Source organism: Lonchura striata, chromosome 6 (genome assembly GCF_050655825.1).
Source record: "Lonchura striata isolate lonStrDom1 chromosome 6, ASM5065582v1, whole genome shotgun sequence".
NCBI classification, from domain to species: Eukaryota; Metazoa; Chordata; class Aves; order Passeriformes; family Estrildidae; genus Lonchura; species Lonchura striata.
In genome coordinates, this window is record NC_140708.1 from 22,769,607 (window position 1) to 22,791,944 (window position 22,338).

At 41.8% G+C, this 22,338-nt stretch overlaps 1 protein-coding gene across 6 annotated transcripts in view; it reads right to left on the bottom strand.

The window, feature by feature from the left end:
• WASHC2C (WASH complex subunit 2C) overlaps positions 1–21,631 on the bottom strand; it is a 35,605-nt gene extending 13,974 nt beyond the window's left edge. For 2 of the 6 annotated variants that reach the window (XM_077784615.2, XM_077784613.2), the window contains exons 1-21: positions 21,455–21,631; positions 20,916–21,080; positions 19,366–19,431; positions 18,513–18,686; positions 17,756–17,849; positions 17,323–17,381; positions 16,509–16,556; positions 15,150–15,254; positions 14,798–14,885; positions 13,536–13,604; positions 13,058–13,170; positions 10,844–10,916; positions 10,036–10,092; positions 8,013–8,180; positions 7,252–7,385; positions 5,407–5,499; positions 4,795–4,899; positions 3,760–3,876; positions 2,192–2,355; positions 1,653–1,764; positions 726–911 (exon numbers count right to left, since the gene is read on the bottom strand). In XM_077784615.2, coding sequence (XP_077640741.2) covers positions 726–911; positions 1,653–1,764; positions 2,192–2,355; positions 3,760–3,876; positions 4,795–4,899; positions 5,407–5,499; positions 7,252–7,385; positions 8,013–8,180; positions 10,036–10,092; positions 10,844–10,916; positions 13,058–13,170; positions 13,536–13,604; positions 14,798–14,885; positions 15,150–15,254; positions 16,509–16,556; positions 17,323–17,381; positions 17,756–17,849; positions 18,513–18,686; positions 19,366–19,431; positions 20,916–21,080; positions 21,455–21,559 — 2,295 coding nt within the window. In that variant the 5' untranslated portion in view covers positions 21,560–21,631. The remainder of the gene's footprint in view (positions 1–725; positions 912–1,652; positions 1,765–2,191; positions 2,356–3,759; positions 3,877–4,794; positions 4,900–5,406; positions 5,500–7,251; positions 7,386–8,012; positions 8,181–10,035; positions 10,093–10,843; positions 10,917–13,057; positions 13,171–13,535; positions 13,605–14,797; positions 14,886–15,149; positions 15,255–16,508; positions 16,557–17,322; positions 17,382–17,755; positions 17,850–18,512; positions 18,687–19,365; positions 19,432–20,915; positions 21,081–21,454) is intronic. The other 4 variants (XM_085582487.1, XM_077784614.2, XM_077784617.2 and 1 more) reach the window with 3 other exon arrangements.
• Between the last annotated feature and the right edge of the window lie 707 nt (positions 21,632–22,338).

Sequence of the window (22,338 nt, forward strand, 5' to 3'; positions counted from 1 at the left end):
AAGTTTTCTCCTCATCTCTATGTCAGGTTGCATGAGGGCCACAAGGCTGCACTAACCAGCTTTGCCACTATCTCTGAGTTACCTAGCTCATACCACCTCGGATACTTTAGAGTGAACAGCACTACCAGAACCTTAACTGTGCTCAGGAAAACTGTGAAGAGTAAGAACTACAATGGAAATTCATCAGCTAGTAATTCCTCAACAATCACTCAGTAAGACTATGCCCAAGATCAGCTCTGCTGAAGCCTCTGCAATAATACACTCAATACTCATCAATACTGTTAACAGTATTGCCCAGCAGAAATTCACAATCCTGAAGGCCATAATAACACTCACACTTTATAAAACATCACACATTATGGTGAAACAAGGTTACTGAGCTTGCAGAAAAATCTATATATTAATACAGGCTATGTCGTAAGGGAAAGCTTTGTTCATGGAATACTCAACCCACTCTGGAGGGAAAACAGAAACAGATTCTGCCTACCTCCTTCCTCCTTCCCTCCTCTGCCCCAATCCTTCTCAATCACATCAGTTAGGAAACAACTTTTTAATGCCATTTAATCAATTTGCTGTTTGACTGACAAGTGATTTTGCTAAATGGAGACAGAGGAACTCTTTCCTCCAGAAAAATATTTCTGTGCCAGAGCAGCACTATTTGATTGTGGGGTTTTTTTTAACTGAATCTTTACCAAACTTCAGGCTAATATAAGAAAATTCCTCACTTTTTCCTTTGTTTGCTGCCCTGCAACATCTGTTCCTCGAGGCACAGGAGCTGCTCCAGGCTCTTCTGAACACCACAATGTATCTTCTACCTGGTTAGACTTCATTGTTCCATCTGGCAGATCTTCCTTTTCCTCCTTTTCTTCTTCATTAAAGGTACGTGGTGCTTGTGCTGGTTTTACTTTCTCCTGCAAAATTAGGAGAATGCTGGCAACACAGAATTGGTGGTTATATATAAAAAGTGTATGCTGCTGTGGGATAGCAGAGTCTCAGTTTGCCTACTGCACAGGTCTAGGACACTGGCAACATACTTGACTTCTCCTACTTTCCTCCTATGGGACAGCCTGGTTTGTGACTTTTAATTTCCAGTATTATGAGTTTTTCAATCTGGTTGAAGAGTGCCAGGAAGCACACGGACAGGAATCCCCACTACAGATACAGCTCTATTAAACCCTTGCATCTCATACCCTCAATTCCAAAGCACAACGAGACAGGCAGTACATAAGAGCCTAAGCTTGTAAGACAGAGGATAGCATGAGCACACAATAGGGAGGGCCAGTAACAAGCTTATTTACACATCTCAATCATCTTAACATGAAAGGTTAACTCTGGCTACTGAGTCAGCAGTAAGCTGTTAGTTTCTTTTAGTGTTATTTAATGGTTGAGAGCTTTCAGAACATCCTTAGGAAGAGTTTTTAGCATAAACCAAACAAATTTAGATTAAGTGGTCAAGAAAATGTTAAGTCTCTATTAGCCTAATAGTAGTAAGAGTGTAGATGTAAGAGTTCAGTTTTCCCTGTTCCCATTCCAAATTTGCTCGAGCTACCATTGTGTAAAATTAATTAGACTTATATTCAGAACCTAACAACAAAGATAGTCTGTAAAATAACTAAGTGTTCCATGTTAGTTTTAAAAGAATGGGGAGTTACCTCTGCAGCCTTAGCAGCTGAAGGAAGTAGCATTGACTGGGAGCTGAAGAATGATTCTCCATTAATATTATCATCTTCAAATAAAAGTGATGGCTTCTGTGGCTTTCTTTGGCTGCAGTGAGAGAGGCAAGAAAGTGGAAGATTCAGAGGCCATGCACTGCATCTATTTAAAAGCATCACTTAGGACTATCATTTGCAACCAGTGTTCCCAGATACAGCACTCTGCTTCCTCACTGTCCCAACAAATCTAGCACACACTTTCTTGTCTACACAGCTTTCTGCAGAAGTGGAGATAAAAAAAGGCCAAGAGGATTTTATATCACTGGCATAGAAATGGACAGGCCAGTTCAGTGGTGGCAAAGAGAATGACCCACCACATACACAAAAGAGCCCAGCACTGCCCCTTCCTACTCACATCCCCCTACTTCCTCCTCAGCAACAGTACCAGGAACCAACACTTGCAATATGCCTGGGTCCATCTAGTTTTGGAAGGGTTGTTCTGAATAAACGCCTCCCCACTCCCCTCCCAGGACTGTCACCTCTCTTTAGTGATTGCAAATAAATCCTCCTCATCCTCTTCCTCAAAGAGGCTTGTTGTCTTCACATCTTTAGCCTGACTGACAGTGCTAGCTGGTTTTGCAGGGTCTTCTTTTCGGCCATCTTCAGAAGGAAGTTTAGCTGGCTTGGAGACATTCCATTGTTCCTTAAAAAGAAGGAACAAGTTTTCTTTTGTCTTGGTCAAAGCCACTTTGCAATCTTCTTTATAAGGAACGCTTAATCATCTTGGCAGTCCTTTCACCTCTCTACTAGTTTACTTAGCTGCCTGCATTTTAGCCACTGTAATCTGACATTGCTCAGGCTTTGCAAAGGGCTTGGTCACCTTTTGGCACACAGTATTAATCCAGCAAAATACAGTACACACATTTTGTTACAGCTGCTCTTGACAACTGAGGTCAGTGTCAACTGCAGTGTCACAAGAGTAGGGTCACTCAGTAGAACCTCATTGGAGCCACTTCAATAGTTAGCAAAGTTTGATGAATGGGAAAAAACAAGAAGAAAGAGAAAACACCCACCACATATACACCCAAGACACCTCTTTACTAGAGTGCTCAATGCTCCACTTATTTCCTTCACAGCACTTCTCCCCAGGCACCCACCTCCTCCCGTATCTACCATTTATTCAAGCCTACACACCAAACAAGATACTTATCCCCTTGTTTGTTTTGCTATTCCCAGCATTTCAAGTTGTTTTACCTAGTTTCCCACTTTTGTTTCTCCTCTTTGTGAAAGGGACTACAGGCATGACAAAATCTGAACTTGGGTTTATTCTAAAGTAAGATAAAAATGCATCTAAAGATATTACTGTTACCTACTAAACAAGCAATTAGAGGACAAGCAATAAAGTCTATGCAACAGAGTAATTTTGAGAGATAGGAGGATTAAGAAGAGTCTGGATCCTATTCATATGAGCTAATTCAGAGGTTTACAGACAAGCTTTTAAGTTTTTAATTTACTTTAGTGTCTCTGGCTTTCATTTAAGATGGAGAACAAACCTAGCCTATCCCTAGAAGAGAGCTGCTCTATGGGAAGCCTAATTATTTATGTATCATTTTCCCATCCCTAGATTTAAAAAACCAGAACAGCCAAACAAAGAAAAAAAACTACCAAAATTTAAGCAAATAAAAATTCCAATAAACAAAACCACGTACAAAAGAAACCCACCTCAAAACAAAGAAAACCTCAACACATATCTATCTAGAACTGCTAAACTTTCCTTACAGAATTTAAAGCAGCAAGAACAAACTTATTTTTCTCTTTTAGTGTTTTAAGTCAGATTTGTTGGCAAAAGTCTTCATTTGCTATCAAACCGTCTATAAATTACATTGAAAATATTGATTTTTTTCTTCCATATGACTTTTATTACCTAGATCCTGTGAAAATTTGGATCAAGGATCAGCCTCCTTAGCTGCAAACCAATCAAAGGACTGGGGCAGGCATGGCATGTGGACACAGCAGAGTTGGTCTGTGGTTCCCTTCTCAAAAGTTTTATGCTTTGTTCAGCATAAAGCCCAGTAACCACTTTCAACCAAATCTCACTCCTCAGTACCTCCTCATCACTGCTGAACAATAAGCAGGAAGCTTTCTTGAGAGGTCCTGACTGTTTTGCTCTCTCTTCTGGGGTCTTTTCCTGGTGCTTCTTGGCTGGTCCCACACCAAAGAGATCCTTAAAACAAAATAAAATATAGTATTATAAAAAAATCAAAAGCCAAAGCCACAATGAAAAGCTCATTGAAAAATCATCAGCACATAAGATACTGTTGTCATCCACTTCTAATGTAATTTGATAAAGAAATGGTGATTTTGAAGACAATTTCAAGTTTAACACCATATTCTGGTACAATGAATTCTACAATACAGCATTTGATAGACCAGAAGCCTGTAAGTACACAGCCTGGTTCTGGCTCACAGATTCTCCACCACAAGATGTGATCAACAGCCAAAAACCATCACTCAGCAATTCTGAAGCACAGCAGCCAACACAATTGGGCACTGTTTCTAACCCATATAATGAAATGAAGAACAAATCCTATTCTGAAGACAGGCATTAGGTGAGCTGAACAACTACCACTAGGTAAAAAGATTTTAAAAAGTACACCCTAATTCAATTTTTTTAAGGTTTCTTGCACAAATTTGTGCTGACCTCAGTTTCCATACTAGCATTCACGATTCTTACACACTGAAGACTGAGGAAAAGAATTGAACAGCCATAACAAGAGAAGCAAGATGTCATCCATGTGACAGATACCACAGGTTTAGGATAAAACAGCTTCTTTAAGCTCATATTTGTTCTACTGCGCAGTGTTCTCTAGTCCTATCAATCAGAGGGATAATAGCCTTCATGTTTAGGTCCAGAGTCACTGACTGCAAGCTACTTAAAAGACATCAAGAACTTGCAAGACTCCCCACTCCCACTCTCCTCCACAGTGCTGTCGACATGCTCAAACTACTGCACAATGCAAGATCAATTTAGTGCTCCATTTACAAGCTCAAAGTTGTAAATTTCTGAATATTTCCTGTTGCATTTGCAACAGCCTGTGCAGGTGGGTTCCCCCACACAGGCAGTATCAGAAGTGGTACTTACCTCTTCATCATCATCAAACAAGGAAAGGGGAGCTTTTGTCGTGGACCTGCTGGTGGTGAGAGATGTAGCTTTGGACTTCACAGGTTTACTTGATGAAAACAAATCCTATGCAAATCAAAGAAATGTCACTTTGCAAAACAAGGCCATATGTTTAAGAACTCTAAAGGGGACATTTGTGTTTTTCCTTATAAAAAAAAAATGTTTAGAATGTTTATGAAGTAGTAGATGCCTTATCTGATGTACCAATCACTTGCAACTGCAGTGGGATTTTCATCATCTTTGTAGGTTAATTGCTAGCTGAAAGCCAAAATGAAACATATGCAGTCTTTAACTCTTAATTTGCTGCTCCTTCCTGTCTTCAGGCTTTTAATTTATGCCTGTGTGTACCACTAATGTTTTACTCCCTAAAGACAGGGAAAACAATCGGCTTTCACTCTTGGAGCAAGAAGGAACTTTCAGAACAGCTGGAAGGATGTGCATGGATGTCAGATTTCCCAATCCTACAAAATGCATAAAGAATCACCAAATACAAGTGGACTGAAGTCAGGATGACTGAGATCCCAAGGATTTCTTTAAGGATTTTCTGTAGGGATTTCTTAAATAAATACTCACTTCAGTATCTTCCTCATCAGAGAAAAGGCCCCTCTGTTTTCTTGGAGGTGTTTCAGATAAAGGCTTGAAATCCTCACCTGAAGATGGTTGACCCTTTAGGACAAAAATAGACTGCATCAGCACCCATTTAGATTCAGTAAGGCTGGCACACCTATGACATTTTTTTGTAGAAGCCAGGATGGGTTGTGGCCAGGATCCAGAAGTTATTTTATACCACCTCATGTCATTGCTAGGCACAGGGGGAAGGGAGTGTCTTCCAGGGAGAAGTGCTCTCTCTGAGTCTGCTCAGCGTGGCAGAGGCAGCAGAATCATTTGCCTCTTTTTTGTACCTTCTGTCCTCAGTATTGCTGTTGTTTCTGTTTGCTTTCCCTGATCATTACCTTTTGTGCCTCCAAATCCCCTCTTTAGACCTCCCCAGGGAGAGAGGGGTGCCAGGAGTGAGCAACAGCGTGGTTGCAGTGGGGGCACTAAACTGGAAAGTACCTTTCCTAAACCATGACAGATTCCCTGCTAAGAGGCATGCTTATGGCAAAATCCTAGCAGCTGAAGGGAGAGAACCCAAGCTTGCCACATGTGGGCTGAAGTCCAAAACTCATGTGCTATGCACAAGTGACTTGCAGGTCTTACTACAGGCCTCCTCTCTGCCACACCATCCTTCTCAGCAGAAGAATGTATGCAGCAACTCATGCCAGGCCTCAGAAGCTAAGGGAAAATGTTTCTTTTAACAAGCTGTGTTTCACAAAGGACAAGGGCAGTTTGTGCTAGTCATCATTTCCTGCATTATCACAGCACAGCCCTAGCCTGCTACCAGCTATATTGCCATTAAACTTAGAATGATCCCAGACCCAAGCACTACTGTCATAAAGCTGGGAATATAAAACAGCCCTCTCTTCCTGACTGAGCAGGAGGGGTAATGATGAATCAGTTCTCATCCTCTGCCAGGAAAGCCCAGAGCTGTGAGATCCCTTTCACTGCTCCTGCTTCACTGACCATGGATATTCTTGCACTGCAGCAGAAATAAAAGCTGGTTTTGGCCCCTGTGCTCAGGTGCTTCTCATAGGACAACATGGAATTTGCATTAGACATCCCCAGCACTGTACTTCTCAGTTCAGAGGGCAGAAGAGTCACTGCAGCTAATTATGTTCAAATACTCATTGGACAGAATGTATAAATTAAGTATATACAGTATCTACTATAGAAACAAAGAGCATTACTACTTTCCTGACGGTACTGTTCTGAAAGTGGAGTGGGTATTAGGAGGTTCTCGTAACTCTCTCACATACATATGTATGTGCTCAGTATCATGTTCAGAGCTTTCTACAATTTAGAGGAGCTTTCAGCTGAAAAACAGTTTTCTAAACACTCCAAGTTTTGTATATGCTTAGGCAGAAGTGTGACACTCACCCTCCTCTCCCATAATACACACAATACACTCTGCATTACCAGTTAAGTTGCTGTCAGTGGCTGGTGTAAGAGCAGACAGTTTCTGCAGCACAGAACTGTGACACCAAAGGTTTGTAACTCAGCTGGCTTCATTTCAGCCATGAAATTCATAAACATTTTTGATTGTCAGAGGCTTCTCATTTTGCTCTCATTTCAATCCTGCCTTAATAAGATTCTTTAAATCACTGCCCACACAAAAAAAAACCCCAAATAAACCTCAAGTTTAAAAGGCAAAAGGCATTTAAGGACCACTGAAGTCCTAAATTATGGAAGACCCTATCAACCTAGTCCTATTCCATAAATATGCCACTTTCATAGTGTTGTGTATGGAAAGACTGCTTCAACTCCACTAAGAAACCTTTCCTAAAACCTCAGCCAAACAATCCATTTATATGCCATTACCTTTTTTTCCATTATTGCTTCTCTATGGCTTTCCATTTCTTTAGTTGTGCCAGCAACCACAGAAGGAATGGCAGGTTTCTCCTTGAATAAGTCACCTTCTTCATCATCATCAAATAGGTCAGCTGTGGACTTGACTACATAAAGAGACAAAACCAACAGGGAATGAGCAATACAGAACAAGAGCAAATAAGAGTTTCAAAAGATGCCATACTGTTTAATGATGATCAACATCAGTCCTTGAGAGAAAAAGCCCGACAAGCTCCCAAAGTGAAACACCACTTACCTGAAAGCACTGGTGACAGAATACAGTCAAGCAGCTGAGCCAGCTGGCACCTCTAAAGGCAGTGTTTTGTATTGGCTTAGCACAGGCAGCAGCTAGACCTTGCTAATAGGGAATGCTGGGCACAAAAATTAAAGGCTGTGTGAATAAAGCCTGTATCAATTCCCTGATTCAAGTCTAGATACTGCTGTAGTGGTAGAAGGAGCATCCTTAGAGAGAAGTCAGGGGAGAGCATGTACAAACAAACTAGCTCCACACCACTCTGATGAAAAGAAATACCAATGACAAAAAAATCATCTACAACAGAACACCAAAAATCAATGAAAACCAAAAGCCCTCAAAACCCAAGTAGAAATTGCAGTGATGAAGGTTTGAATTTTGTAAACCATGGGTTCCTACCAGTTTCAATTTTGATGAAAATCAAAATACAAATATTAAACACTTCAGTGTTTAGTCTTAAGCAACAAATGTTTAGCGGTACCTGGATCTGGAGGCTTTTTAGTTGCTTCCACAAAGAAGTCATCATCATCATCATCATTATCAAACAGAACAACTTTCCCAGATTGTTTAGGAGTTTTTCCTGTGCTCTGTGCTGCAGATTTCTTGTCTTTTTCCCCAGTTACAGTGGAACTAAACACATCACTTCCTCCTGCATGTCAGATGGGGGCAGAATAAAAATCAAAATAACATTACCAGAGTTACCAAAAAGCTGAATTTGTGCCATAGTAAGTAACATCAGGTACAGTTTCCATCTCAGCAACTTTTAAAGCGCTCCTGCAACAGTGCCACATCAAAAGCATTAGCTAGACACATTCTGGTAAAGCAAAGTCACAGACAGCCCCTCAATCTCACTGCAGCCACTTCCTTCTCAAACCTGCTCATCTTCCCTAGGATAAGCAGCCAGGCTCTGTATTGAAGCTAGGAGACTCAGTACTCCCACACTGTTGCCCCTATGGACTTCCCAAACCAGAATCCTACTCCACTAACTAGTACACTGCACCACTGTGACCCAATAAAAGTGGTAAGGTGCTTGGGGAGAGGGAAGGATGGGTGACTGAGTTCATCCCAGGAGCCACATGTGCCACGCGAGCCCAGCAGCCGTACTGCGGCACGAGGCTGGGAGATCCCTGCGCACAGCAGATACAGCAGCGATTCACTAGAGCCAGCCAGAGCAGCTGCTCCTTCTGCCTCTGCTGGGGAAATGTCCAGCCCCAGTGCCAAGTGCCTGATCATCTGCAAACACTCCTAAAGGTCTAAGCCTGTCTTTTGGCTTCTCATGTGTAGATGCTTGGAAATTAGACAGAGGTGGGGAGATACTTGAATGAAAGTTTGGCAGAAAGTAGACAAGCTGCTATTTGGTGAAGTCAGCAGACTGAATAAATTTTGATCAGCTGCAGGTTCTTATTAAAAAAAGTGTATTACGCAATCATAAAGTGCCTCAGGATTGACAGGAATACAGCCACAAAATTTGGTTACTTATTAAAGATTACTGAGTTCCTAAACAGTTCAGTGGAATAGCAAAGGAGCCTCAATTGTGGCTTTTCTCTGGTGACTTAAGCCTATCTACAAGTCATTGAGAGGGAGCAACTAAAGACTAAACTCACTGCATATACAACACTACCTACAAGAACGAAGAAAGGATAAAAAAATCCCACACATCAATCTGCTATTTTAAACTCTGCTACTGAGTGTTACAATTATGTAGAAATCCCGTTGTTGACACAGATCTTTGACTCTGTATTTGTGCACTTCCTACTCTAAAAATTATGCTGGCTGAGGTCTTGGTTAACTGAAGCCAGTCTTAACATAGACTTTGATTAAGAAAGGCCAAAACTTAAAATTCAGGTACCTCAATCAAGCGAGGAGCCTGCACACTGACAGCAATCTTTGTCAGTAAATTCAAAAACAACTGGTGACATTTATTTTCACTGATCAGCTTGGATTCTGATAAGAAACAGAGATCTTAGTACAATTCTTTTTTACTTTTAGCTCCAAGTTATAGATCTGGTTCTTCCCCATGTATGGAGATCCTCTGAATCAAAACCAGAAAAACAAGATTGGTCTTAACATAGGAACTTGATGTTTAAACTGTTCTTCTGCTAACTCAATGCAATATGTTAAAATGCAAAAGATCAAAATGCAGTTCCTTCTCAGGCTACAGGTGGAAGACGTGACTGCACACACGGCAGAATTAAGCTGCATAGTATCAGCGGAAGTGACACACATTCTTAAAGGTCAGAGCACAACACTTGAAGCTGACAGTTGCTAATGTCTGCCATCAGTGACACCTACCTTCAGAGCTTCTCCAGAATCTTTGATTATCCATAAAACATGCTGGAGTTTAGGCTTAGCATGGTAGAAGCATCTGTATTTGTCATTAAGCATGTGTTCAAGCAATGCACTGCTGCTGTATTTGGATAGTTTTTTCTTTAAAACCTCAGCAGTAGGTTTTAAAGAAAAGAGCATTTTGTGCATGAAGCAACTGGCTATTGAATAAATCATACCTGGAAATAGAAATACTGCACCTGCAGGAACTTTCTTTAAGGACTTTGTAGAGGATGCTGAAATCATAGGAAGTACAATACAAATGGATGCACTTATGCTGTCAAAGCCTTCAGAACTTTACCACAGAAACAAGAATTCAAGAAGTTGTCTGAGCTGCTTTTTTATTTCTTAACAGCTCATAGCTCTTAATACATTCTTCTTGAACTTTTAGGCTTTTGCAAATATATGTAACAGTCTATTTTTTTCAATTTAAACTCCACAGAACAGCTCCACTATACTGAAGCTAATAAACACATTACATGTTTACATACAGCATTATTTACAACAGTTCACATTCACACACTCAAAATCACTTCAATACAATACATTCAAAACAAAAGGGCTTAGTCTCCCAAACGTATCTGAAAATTCTTCAAATACAGCATGTGTGCTCAGAGTCCTTAAGGGTCTAGATATGCACCTAGTGGAATACTCATGTGAATTAATCTGCAAGAAGAAATCTCTGCTCCCCTCAAACCCACAACTGTATCCTGCAAAGTACACTTGAGAATCAGGAACCCAGCACACACAGAGAGCTCTGCCAACAGCAGTAAGGACATCCTTCCAGCTCTAGGAGAGCAGGTGTGTGTAACACATCATAGCAAACAAACACATGTAAAATTCAACACAGCTATTCTCTATTAAGACTGGTGAGAAGAGACTTGCCCTGCAACTGCTACACCAGGCTTTCCAGTTTGGAAGTCTACCTGCTAGCAGTAATAAATTACAGCATAGACAAGACTACAGGAGGCAACTGTTGGTTCTTACCTTCACTTATTGGGACTTGCTCCTCTCTCTCTTTTGATTCTTCTCCTTTTGGTACTTCAGCAAAAAGATCACTCTGCTCATAGATGAAAATGCAAACAGGGGGAAATGGTGAATTTGTTTTTGTAGGAAATTACAGATGCTGATTTTTCCATATTGATTGTTCACTTCTAAGCAAAGACAGAGGAGGTAATCACCACTCCCTTCTCAAAAGAATGTCTGCAAATACAGACTTAAACCTAGGCACTTAAGCGTTAACTTGAGTGTATAGATTCAGAAAAGCAGCACTCTTCTAAAATTTAATTAACTGATGACTTCTGTCTGCTGAAGAGAAGGAATGACCTTTTATCTGCACATCTTCAAGGACTCACTAATTAATCTACAGCTGGTTAGGTCCTGATTACACCCTTCTAAGCTTTCCTACTGAATTTTATATAGTAAAGTTTGAGGGAAAAATTCAGGCCAGGACAAGCATAAAAATACTCCTGAACTTCATGTGGATAAAACATGTGCAGGGAAAAATATTACAGCTTAAAAGCATTGCAGGACACTCCCACAGTTGTTCCTGTGTTCAGGCTGCAGTGCCCTGTAGTAATCTCCAACAATCACAGCATGGATTTCCAGGAAACTGACAGATTTTTTTGAGTATTGACCACTTAATTTCTTGAAAGCCTCCCTCTTATGAGAACTTGGTACTAGGGGCTGACTACCTGGAGACTCAAAATACATCATGTTTGTATAAAACTCTGTAGAAAGAAGACAAAACACTTCAGAAAGAGTATGGGAGCACAGGGGTGTGACAAAGGTGTCAGTGATCAATTGCCATGTCAGTTATTATCTGCCTGTTGCCCTGCTGTGTCTGCCTCCTGGTACAGCGCAGCCTCCTCCAATGCACAAGTAAAGTGAAGCTAAGTCACCTTCCGAGATGATTAACCTCAGACAACAGAAAACCAAGACCAGGTGTATGCAGGCAGGCAACAATCACAGACAGATCTGCTTGGCTGTCCTGTGTCTACACAGATGAGGAAAGCAGTCTGAGTAGTAAGTCACCAAGAGGTACTCAGTGACGGCTTCATTCAAATTTGCACTGACACAAACCTGGCTTGCACTATCAGATTTTTTTAAAATATTCTTTTTAAGCTATTGTCTGCCACTTAAAAAAAAATAGAATATTTTTTTCAATAAAGGCTGTGTTAGAATGGAAAGCATTGCAGAGAACTATCCCCCTCCCTACACACGATGCCCCTGTTCAGTGCTTGTTGGGTATGTTCTAGTAGATTGGGCATGGTAAACTTGAGAAACATGAGGCCCCCTTCCAAATTTCAGTCTAATACCTCCTTGCCTCCAAGGAACACCCAACGTTTATTATAGCTGCAACAATGAAGACAACATCCCACATATGCAACAATTTGACTACTGTTCTGGACTAAGCTCGACTGTCACCAATATCAGCTGCATCAGAGGCAATAATTTGCTTTTATTCTTAAATCTTAAGACCTGACATCAGGTTTCTACACCCTTTCACATGCACAGTGGTAAAATATGGTCAGAAATGTACTTCATGCCATTTCTTCCTCAAGTCAGCTCTAGTTAGTACAAGAGTAAACTTAAAGTGAACATTTCTTGCCAACATAAGTATCCCAGGATTTGTACAATAACTGGATGAAACAACACAGCATAACTGCAATAGAAAACTTTTAACAGCACAGAAAGAGAGCAACTCAGCAGCAGCACTATCTACAATGGTATGTGAAAGATAAAGTGTGAATGGCATCATTCAGGGTTCTCCTTCTTTTACACTTCTCCCAGAATCAGAGAATGACAAAATTCAGTATTTTTCACAGGCATTTTAATAGAAATCTGTTGATTTAAAATAAACAAACTGGATGGCATTTTGTTTACCACCAGAGCTAAAAGTAAGGAGCCAATCAAGCTCTCCTGGAATCAGAACCTGTCTAATATAGAGCTGGAACCACACCTGCATCTCTCAGCAGTAGTACTGCAGAGGAGAGGACATTGTACCAATGGGATCATAAGTATGTCACTTGTGTAGTTCTTCCCCACTGGAAAGCTATGCTATTCCATAACAATTGATTACCAAGCAACAAAATTCTGTTTGTCCTCTCTATCTTCCAGAAGTGGGAATATTCAGGGATCTTTTGTTTTGTTTTTTAAAGGGGAGAAACACTCCATTACTACAATCTGCAGCAGTCTCACCTCTTCATCATCAAAGAGGCCTGTTCCACCACTGAAGAGGCCACCCCTTGAACCAAACGGTGTGAAGTCCTCATCAGTCAGTTTAGGAGGCTTGAAGATGTCATCATCTTCATCTAGGAAGTACAAGAGACACAAGCTTTGGTAAGGCTGATAAAGTTTCAGGAAAGGCAATTAGAGACAACCAAAAATAAGAACAGCTTTGGTTCCATCTGCTCTCATAAACATGACATGGAGAGAAGCTGCTGAAGACGGACTGGGTTGTGCAGTTGCTGCAGAAAGCCACATTAAAAGAAGAACTCTCACTACGTGTATTTCCAGCCTTGTTTACATGCACATCACAACCTAGATTTGTTTACACATTCATCTTGAAGGATGCTCATTGATATCCCACCCAGCTTTTATAGCAAAGCCACAATTTCTTAGGTGTTATCTTACAATCCAGCCCAAAATTCAAAAATAAGAGAGGAGGAGATCCTACCAGCCAATGGAACTCTAACTTCCTTCTTCTCTTTTGGGGTTTTCCTTGTTTTGGTCTCTGATGACAGGGCTTTAAGAAGAAAGTTTCAATGAAAAACTAGTCCACCTTTACGTACACTTGAAGATCTATCTATGGCAAAAAGAACCTAAAAAATAGCAAACCAAGCTGATCTCTGTGCTCTCATATGAATCAGCCTAATGAATCAAATCTATGAAATATAGTTTCTAAAATTAGTACCTAAAATTATAATGGAATCATTCTCTCAGGCACTAGGGGCTCAACACAATTGTCCACATGCAGCCTAGTGTCACCTGAGATGTCAGAAAGCAATACAGCATTCCAGACAGTACAGGTTCCACACCTTTGCAGAACCTCCAAGCATCTCAAATGGCTCCAGATTTATTATTGTCTTCATTCAGCTACCAAAAGCAAAGGCAGAGTTTTATTTCCTCTGGCCTTACAAGGTTACTTCAATGACTGGAAGAATTCCCTGTAACTGAACAGGTTAAGTTGGTAGGTTTTATACTCTTTATATCAACAGACCTAGTTTGATTGTTTGAACTGTGCAAGAACACACACACAGCTCTTGTCTGTTCCTCTTCTAAATATTACAGGTCAACAGCAGCCTCACAAGCACTTGCCAACTCAACTTCAGCTAGCTATTTTCAACTTCTGCTTTGCTACAAGACTAAATACTTGACACATCTCTGCCTTTGAAAGCAACCCAAAAGTAAATGCATTATTTAGTCTAAACTATGGTGAGTGATAGTAGCAAGGAACACTTCCTCAAAACAGTATATTTCAGCCACAAAGAAAACAAACAATTCACACCACATGCAAACCCCAATCTACTGCTTGAGATGTTTTCTACTGTAGAGCTCACAGAAAAACCAAAGTGACCAATAGCTTCCACAAACTTACTTGAAACAGGAGAAAGCACATGTGGTCATACATGCAGAGGGAGAATCAGATTGGAAAGTAAACATTTCCAATATTGTGTGTTTTGAAAGTGACCTGAAAGCAATGTTTTTCCCACTATAACTCTCAGTGAATTCCATTTCAGTCCTCTGAGTTATGGGAAAAGAATTAGTCAGAGCACAAAATAGTTTCTGCAATTCCTCTTATCATGCTTTTACCTAATACATGTTCAAGTAATAGATCTGTGTAACTTCATGAACAGTAAGCCATAATCTCTTGTCCCACACTTTCACAAGTCCCCCATTACTGCACAAACACTTTTCAAAACTTGAGAGATAACTCACACGAACACTCTTCATCCTGTCTGACTGGCACTTCTCCTTTGATTCGGGCTGCCAGCTCATCTGCAAACGATGTTGGCCTCTTCTTTTTCTGAGTGGCGGGGACAAATAACAGCAGATCCAGTTAGCAACTTTATGCAATTGCAATTATAAATACTGCATTCTATAGCCTCACTTGTACATATCTTGTCTAGACTTTGCCTGAAGCCCTCAGAAGAAGCAACACAGCTTTCTGCTAAGAAAGCACTGATTAGGTATACATCAAGAATAAAAAAAATTCTCAGAATTTCTAGTTCTGATGAACACATAGTTTTCAATGTCACCTTGCTTTATAAGGAAGGAAGCAATCACTCACAGGCTTTGTGCTTTCATCTAAGTCTCCTTCCTCGTCCTCCTCTTTTTCTGAGTCAAAGAGATCACAGCCATCATCATCATCTTCATCACTCATCTGGGCTATCCTCTAAAAAACAATTAATATCCTGTTTGCATACAAGACAAGCACAAAATTACATCTGCTTGGATAAAATATTCAAATCAAGCCTACAGAAATGTTAGGACCTTAGAGCCAATTTGAAGTACTTCACAGCTTTTGAAAGGTAAGAAGGAGTGCTTCTAGTTCCAAGCAAGCTGCTGCATTCTCTAGCACACCCCAACCCTGTGCTGTGTTACCGAATGCTGCAACTGAGCACACAAAGGCTCCCCTCGCAAGGCGTGTATCACTACCATACACAAACTAAAGATCTGGCATTTAGTCTTAACAGGAACACTGTGTTAAGTGTTCCTCAGTGTCCCCTTGATCATCTGGCTCTGTCCTTAGGGTGGACAGCAGAAAGAGAGACACTACATGCTCACATCCTGGTTTCAGTCATGTCAATAAGAGGGTGAAAAAGATACGTGAACTGGACGAGAGCTGGGGGGTGGCACAGGCAAGCACCCAGAACTGAACTAAATCACCAACAACCCAAAGATACTTGCTCATCTTAAAATACATCAGGCATACAAAGCTACCCTATGAAGGTCAGCTTAAACTAACATCTCAGTGTTTTTGCAACACTGTTTTATTAATAAGTAGATTAAATAAGGGCTGTTTTTTGCAACATTGCTCTTTTGACATTAAATCATGCCAGATTGAGGATCCCCACCTAAAAGTCTTTTGCAGAGGCACACCTAAATATGGGAAAGATTCGTTCTTCTAAAACCAATTACTAAAGTCAGGATTGAATTTTTCCATCTCATTATTTCTCTTTCCTTCTCATTCATAATCCAAATGGATATACTGTTCAAATATCTAATCCTGTTCACATCTTTGATTCCATGTAACACTCAAACTGCACTGTTCCTTGCCTCCTGCACAGCAGGATTAGATTTTTAATTATAAACCAAACAAACCCACAGAAGCCTAGTTTTCCTGGGGTAGATTCTTTGAACTCTCATGTCTCCCAAGTTATTCCTGAGGAAAACACGTATCAGGCAATGCCATCCCACATAGGCTCTGTATTTAATGGCAGCTTGCAAGCATGTCTGTAATCTCAACCCAGGTTCATTTTCAGAACATGGTGCCATCTGCCCAGGACCTTCCCATAAAAAGTTATAAAAATCAGACTTCACAAAGTTGCTAATAATCAACTGTCTAGAGCTCTCATCTCTTTCATGCATGCTCACTGTGTCACAAATGTGAAGTCTTTCAGGTATGTCTCAGAGTGTTTAACCATACCGTCTTATGGTCATCTTCACTAGGGTTTCCAAATTCATCATCTGATTCCTGTAACATAAGAAACCCAGAAACAAGTATCACACATTACTTCATCCAGTGGTTAAGGGAGAGGGTTCAGAAACTCTGGACTTGCTGAAGTTTGGACATTCAGATTCCTCACCACGATCTGACCAAGAAATTGTTTTCCCACTGCTGACCATCTTTACGACATGAGCTCACTAGAAAGTCAGCAGGCTCCATTGTGACTGCATCCAAGTAACTCAAAAGGGATTTCCCTTTAAGTGAACAAAGATACCAAAAGCAAACACCTCAGGAGAAAGGGATTGCTTCCATAGCAGAGTTACAAAGCAGAGACATCCCAGCCAAAGCAAGCAAAACATATCAGAAACTGATATTCCAATGCAGCAGATTTATGAAGCAAAGCCTAGAGATGCATTACTTAAAGCTTTAAATTTGTTCCTGTTAGTCTCCATCCCATTCTTTGTAACTGTAATTCACAACACATTTGTTCTCCATAAATGCAATTCTTGATAAGAATCTGATTTGCTTCACAAATTAAATTAGAGTGCAACAAAACACTTCAGTTTGAAGTATTCTACATTAATAACAGCTAGAGTAAATATCACATAAATGTTCCTCTGGAAAGCTAAAGAAACCACTACATAAGAACAATAACAAAGTATATTTATCCCAACCAACACATGGAAAAAACATCATGCAGTATTATCTTGAGAGCCAACATCAAAATGGAAGGTAGTTAGTGGCCTCACAGGAAAGGAATGCTTGTGCAAAGCAGCTGGTACTTGCCACTTACCTCCTCATCCTTCTCTTCACTGTCAATTACACTTCCTCGATCACTATCTACTGATCCTTCTAATGTAAATGGAAACAAAAAAGTTAACATCAGACACAGAACAATATAGACACCACAGTCTAAAGACTGTGAAGAAAACTAAAATTCTAGTGGGTTGAGAGTGGTCTGAAAAGAGCTTTGAAAACTGATGAAATTTTAACACTTTGCATTTCTAATACACAAAACACAAGTAACTAAGAAGTTACTGCTTTGTATACTGGAAATGTGGTTGTTACACCATGATGAACATCTTTTTCCCCAGCTAATTACAGCCTGCATCTAACCATGCAAGAACAGTATACAGGATAACCAAAGCAGTGATTTAAAACAGTCAGAAATCTTGGATTAGGAACTAATTGCTTGTATGGAAATAAAAGGTCATGCCAGCACATACCTTCACTAGAGAGATCTCCGAGGCCAACATCATCCTGTTCCATGAACTGCTGAGAGCCAATCAAGTAAGGTAAGGGTCTGTCAATGTAGAGATCCTGGAAAGAAACAACATCAGGTCTTTCTGACATCTTTGAACAGCCCTACATGGCTGACAAAGAGAAGTCTTACATCCCTTGTTTTAACTCAAGGAAGATACAAGCTTGTTTAGAGTTCCACCCAACATATGCTTAAAGTCAACATACAGGTGAGCGGGCTAGCTGAGGTTTACTCCTCTCAACACTGTCAAACAAAGTGGCTACTTCTATTTGTGTAGTCCCAATATGTTTCTCCTACATCTAACAGAAGAATATCCTTGCAAAGACCTACAGGCATGAGTCTTATCCCCAAACCTGGACCTTGGATTTTTAATTACTGGCATTGTAAAAACCACCCATAAAGATATGTCTTGTACCTAAAATGCATGAGATTCTTATGTCCCACTCCCACACAGAACTGAGGCTTCCCCCTTCAAAGTTCACTCTATTAAACTAACTTCCTTTAGGATGCCATACTTTAATGCTAACCTAACTGCAAGACAGGCAGGTTATAAAAGGAGGAGCTGAGCAGAGAGCACGTCTTCAGATGCAGTCATGAAATCCTCTTTTTAGCTAACAGGTTTAGGTAACATCAATTTTACACTAAGGCAGTAACACAGCTGACAGAAGCAAAGAGCAAATCCAAGAAAGCAAAACAAACCCAGCAAGAACAGGCCTCTGTACCTTTGGCTCAAGTATCAGTTCCACTCTTTCATTACTTTCTTCCTCTTCTGAGTCAGAGTTCCCTGCTTTGATGTCTAGCTGTTCAAATGCACTGTCCAGAACCTGCAATCCATAATTCACTGCTTCTTGAATTTTAGGGATTAGATCAGCTTCTTTCTGTTCTCGGGTCTTTTCCTTTAATAACAGAAAAACACATGCTCATTACATTTTGCTTAAGACTCAGTCTTACCACAACACACATACAAAATGTCAATTTCAAATTAGCACAATGAAAGCTTTTTTACTTCTTGCATTAGAAGGGCAATCAAAATTTTTGTTTTTTACTCAATTCATTTTCATCGTTCCAGAAACAGAGATGTTCTAAACATCCACAAAAGCGCAATTTTGTTTTACTTGTGCTCCTAAACTATTATGGGGACATTAATGGTATAATACATCTAGATTTCATATATATATATATATATATCTGACTACTTATTCCTAGGAATTATTTCAGTCAGATTTTGCTTCTCCAGTTTACTACCTGTGAATCCAGTAAGGTTGCCCAAGGCCTTAGTCCTCTTGCTGAAAAAACATGCATAACCACTTGAAAAATCAATGCATATGTCTTATCTGCTGGATACTGTACTGAGCTTGGGGAGGCCCTAACAGACGATCACACACTGTAGGAGCCTCCAAAATCACTGTCAACTTTATGGCTGAGTGACATACACTATCCAACAAGAGACTTCAAGGAGAAAGGGAGGAGTTTGGTTTGTAAACTGTAAATGTAAGCAAAGCAAGTTTGAAAATGAGAAGGTAGAAAATGGCTGCAAACATACTGACAGCACTCAAGGCAGCTGAAGTTAACTACCTGCTCTGTTTTGTCTCCAACATCAGCTTTGGGAATAGACTCTTCCACTTCTTCATCATATACTCTCTGAAAAGTCAAGCAAAATTAATTCATGTAAGAACAATACTACTAGAAGAGCTAAACCATGGGTACCACCACAAAATACACCATTAATATATAATAAATTACACATTAGTTCATTACACATTAAAAAAAAGAAGTACCTTCAAGCATTGGTAGTGAAGGTACCATTGGCAGCCTCTCAATGCAACTGAGGTAATTCAAGTCTGCTATCAGACTAACCTGGACATGATAAAAAATGCCCTGTTTTAACCTTCCCAATGTAAAGCTGTTCTAGACACCTTCAGAGTGAAACCTCTAGTTTACTTAGAGGCTGTCTACTTCCCTTTAGTTTTCTGTCATTTTGTAGCTTTCCTTCCATACTCACAGAGAGGGTTCACAAGAACCCTCAACCTTCAGTTTGTTGTGATGATCCCTCACATCCAGCTCTTTGAGCACTCTTTTATAGCACCAGCTACAAGAAGAAAAAAGGGAATAAAAGGTCTCCATGGAACCTGCAAACCTAAATCCAAATCTCAAGAACAGCTGCAGTTATCCCCTTGGGAAGAGACAGATCTCTCACTAACTAAAATGAGAATCAGAAATTAAGACCTATTTCTGTGCACCATAATTTGGGAACAAACAGCTCTAAGCACATGAGATTTAAAACATTTGGTACAAACTGTTCTCAGCAGAATCATTATGCTGAACAGCCAAGGTCAGAAAAGACACTGTAGCACTGAAAAAACCCACTACCACCAAAAAACCGCAGAATATAAATTCAGTTTTCCATCTTTACCTCTGCCACCATCCTTCCAATAATAATGCCATGATGAGTCATGTATGGCCTGAACAAATGCTGATCAAAACAAAACACTTGATAAAACTCACCGTGCTAAAAACCCTCCAAAAATCAGAAATACTATTAAAGCTCTCCATCTTATTTAGACACATTCTTCCACTTATACAATGTTGCAACAGGCTTTCAAGTTAAGCTTTATCTTTCAACATAGAGATATCTGTAAAGTGGCAACATTAACCAGAAAATATGCTTGTCATGACCACATGAAGGGACAACTGCCTGCAGGTCAACAGCTTATACCAAATGCTTTTAGAATAAAATAACACCATTAGGCAAATTTACAGGATTGTATAACATTCCTCATATTTAGACAGGTTAAGTGCAGACAAATGCAACTTGTAAAGATAAATCAAGACATCCCAGAATTCCCAACTCATTCATAGCCCTAAACCCACAACTCTGACCTCCAGGTCATGTATTAGCAAGGACGGAAGGTATCACTGAAAAGGCAAAGGGAACCTGCCAGTATTGGAGAGTGCATCACTCACAAGGGAACCAGGATATCTTTTAACAAAACGTAATTAAAAGGCATTTCATTCCTAAATCATCATCAGACTTACCAGAAAGCTAAAACACTTCTCCACACTACATTAAGAGACAATGACAAGGTTTGAAGTACAAGTTTGATGTTGTACTACAACGTACTCACATTCTCTATGAATTGCGTATTGGACAACATAAGAAAGTCATTGAAGACATTATGAAGGCGACAGTCTGTAGCTTTTGTTTCACTGATCAATCCATCCACCTGTTTTTTAATTTCGTGTGTCCTGGAAATGGTTTGCTGTGAGAATTCTTGCAGAAAATGCAAAAGCTATTGACAACAACAAAGGAAAGCAATAGTTAGCATCCAATCTTTTTCCTTTTGGCACCGTTTGTTAGACAGGCAGAACTGATCACACACTTCAACTGAGGACCAAAACACACGCACATTAGACCGAAACACTCCCACACAAACACACAGGACCGAGTCTCAGCCACCTCGTTCTACATCTCCGTTCGAGCTAGCCCTCATTTCAGTTTTCCTGCCCGGACCGGGGGGTTAAAGCAACGAGAGAGCCGCCGGGCCCGGGACCGCGTTCTTCCCGCCGGCCAGCACCGCCCCGCACACGGCCCCGAGCCCCGGGCAGGCCGCGGCCCCGCACCCCTCCGGTGCCGGGTCAGGCCGGCCCCGGCCGCACCGCTCACCCCGGCGTCCGAGGCCAAGGACCAGCTCTGGCTGCTCTTACGGATCTCGTCCAGCGACCAGGGCCGCTCCCACAGCGGCGCCGGCTCCGCCACGTCCCCGTTCATCTTCGGGAGAAGGCCAGTGAGCAGCGGGCCCGCCGCTGGCGCCGCTCCCGGCCCGGCCCCGCCGCTGCGCCCGGGCGGCGCCGCCGCTCCCCGCGGTCAGCTGAGCGCCGCACGTGACCGCCCCGCCCGCGCGCCGCTGCCCGCCAGGGGGCGCCCGGCGGCGCGCGCGGGCGGCTGGGCGGAGCCACCGCGTCCCGTCCCGTCCCGTCCCACCGCGTCCCGTCCCGTCCCGTCCCATCCCACCGCGTCCCGTCCCGTCCCGTCCCGTCCCGTCCCGTCCCGTCCCGTCCCACCGCGTCCCGTCCCGTCCCCTCCCATCCCTCCGCGTTCCGTCCCGGTCCTGTCCCCTCCCATCCCACCGCGTCCCGGGCCGGGCCGGGCCGTGCCAGCCCACCGCGTCCCGTCCTGTCCCCGTCCTGTCCCCTCCCATCCCACCGCGTCCCGTCCCGTCCCGTCCCGTCCCCTCCCATCCCTCCGCGTTCCGTCCCGTCCCGTGCCAACCACCGCGTCCCGTGCCGTGCCGTCCCTTCCTTCCCTGGCCGCGGGGATCCCGCGGCAGGAGGGAGGCGGCGGGCGGTGGCTCCGGCGGCGGTGCAGGCTGTGACCCCATCCCGGAGGGGCAGGACGTGCCTTGCGAGGGACACGGGCGCGGCGCGCCCTGCGGACAGCAGGAGGGACTGCTGCACATCATTCCCCGCTGCGGCGCCGCACCCGGCTCTGCTGATGCCTAGGCTTACGAGTAAAAAGGGACCCTTTCCTCTTATTTTTCTCACTGAAGT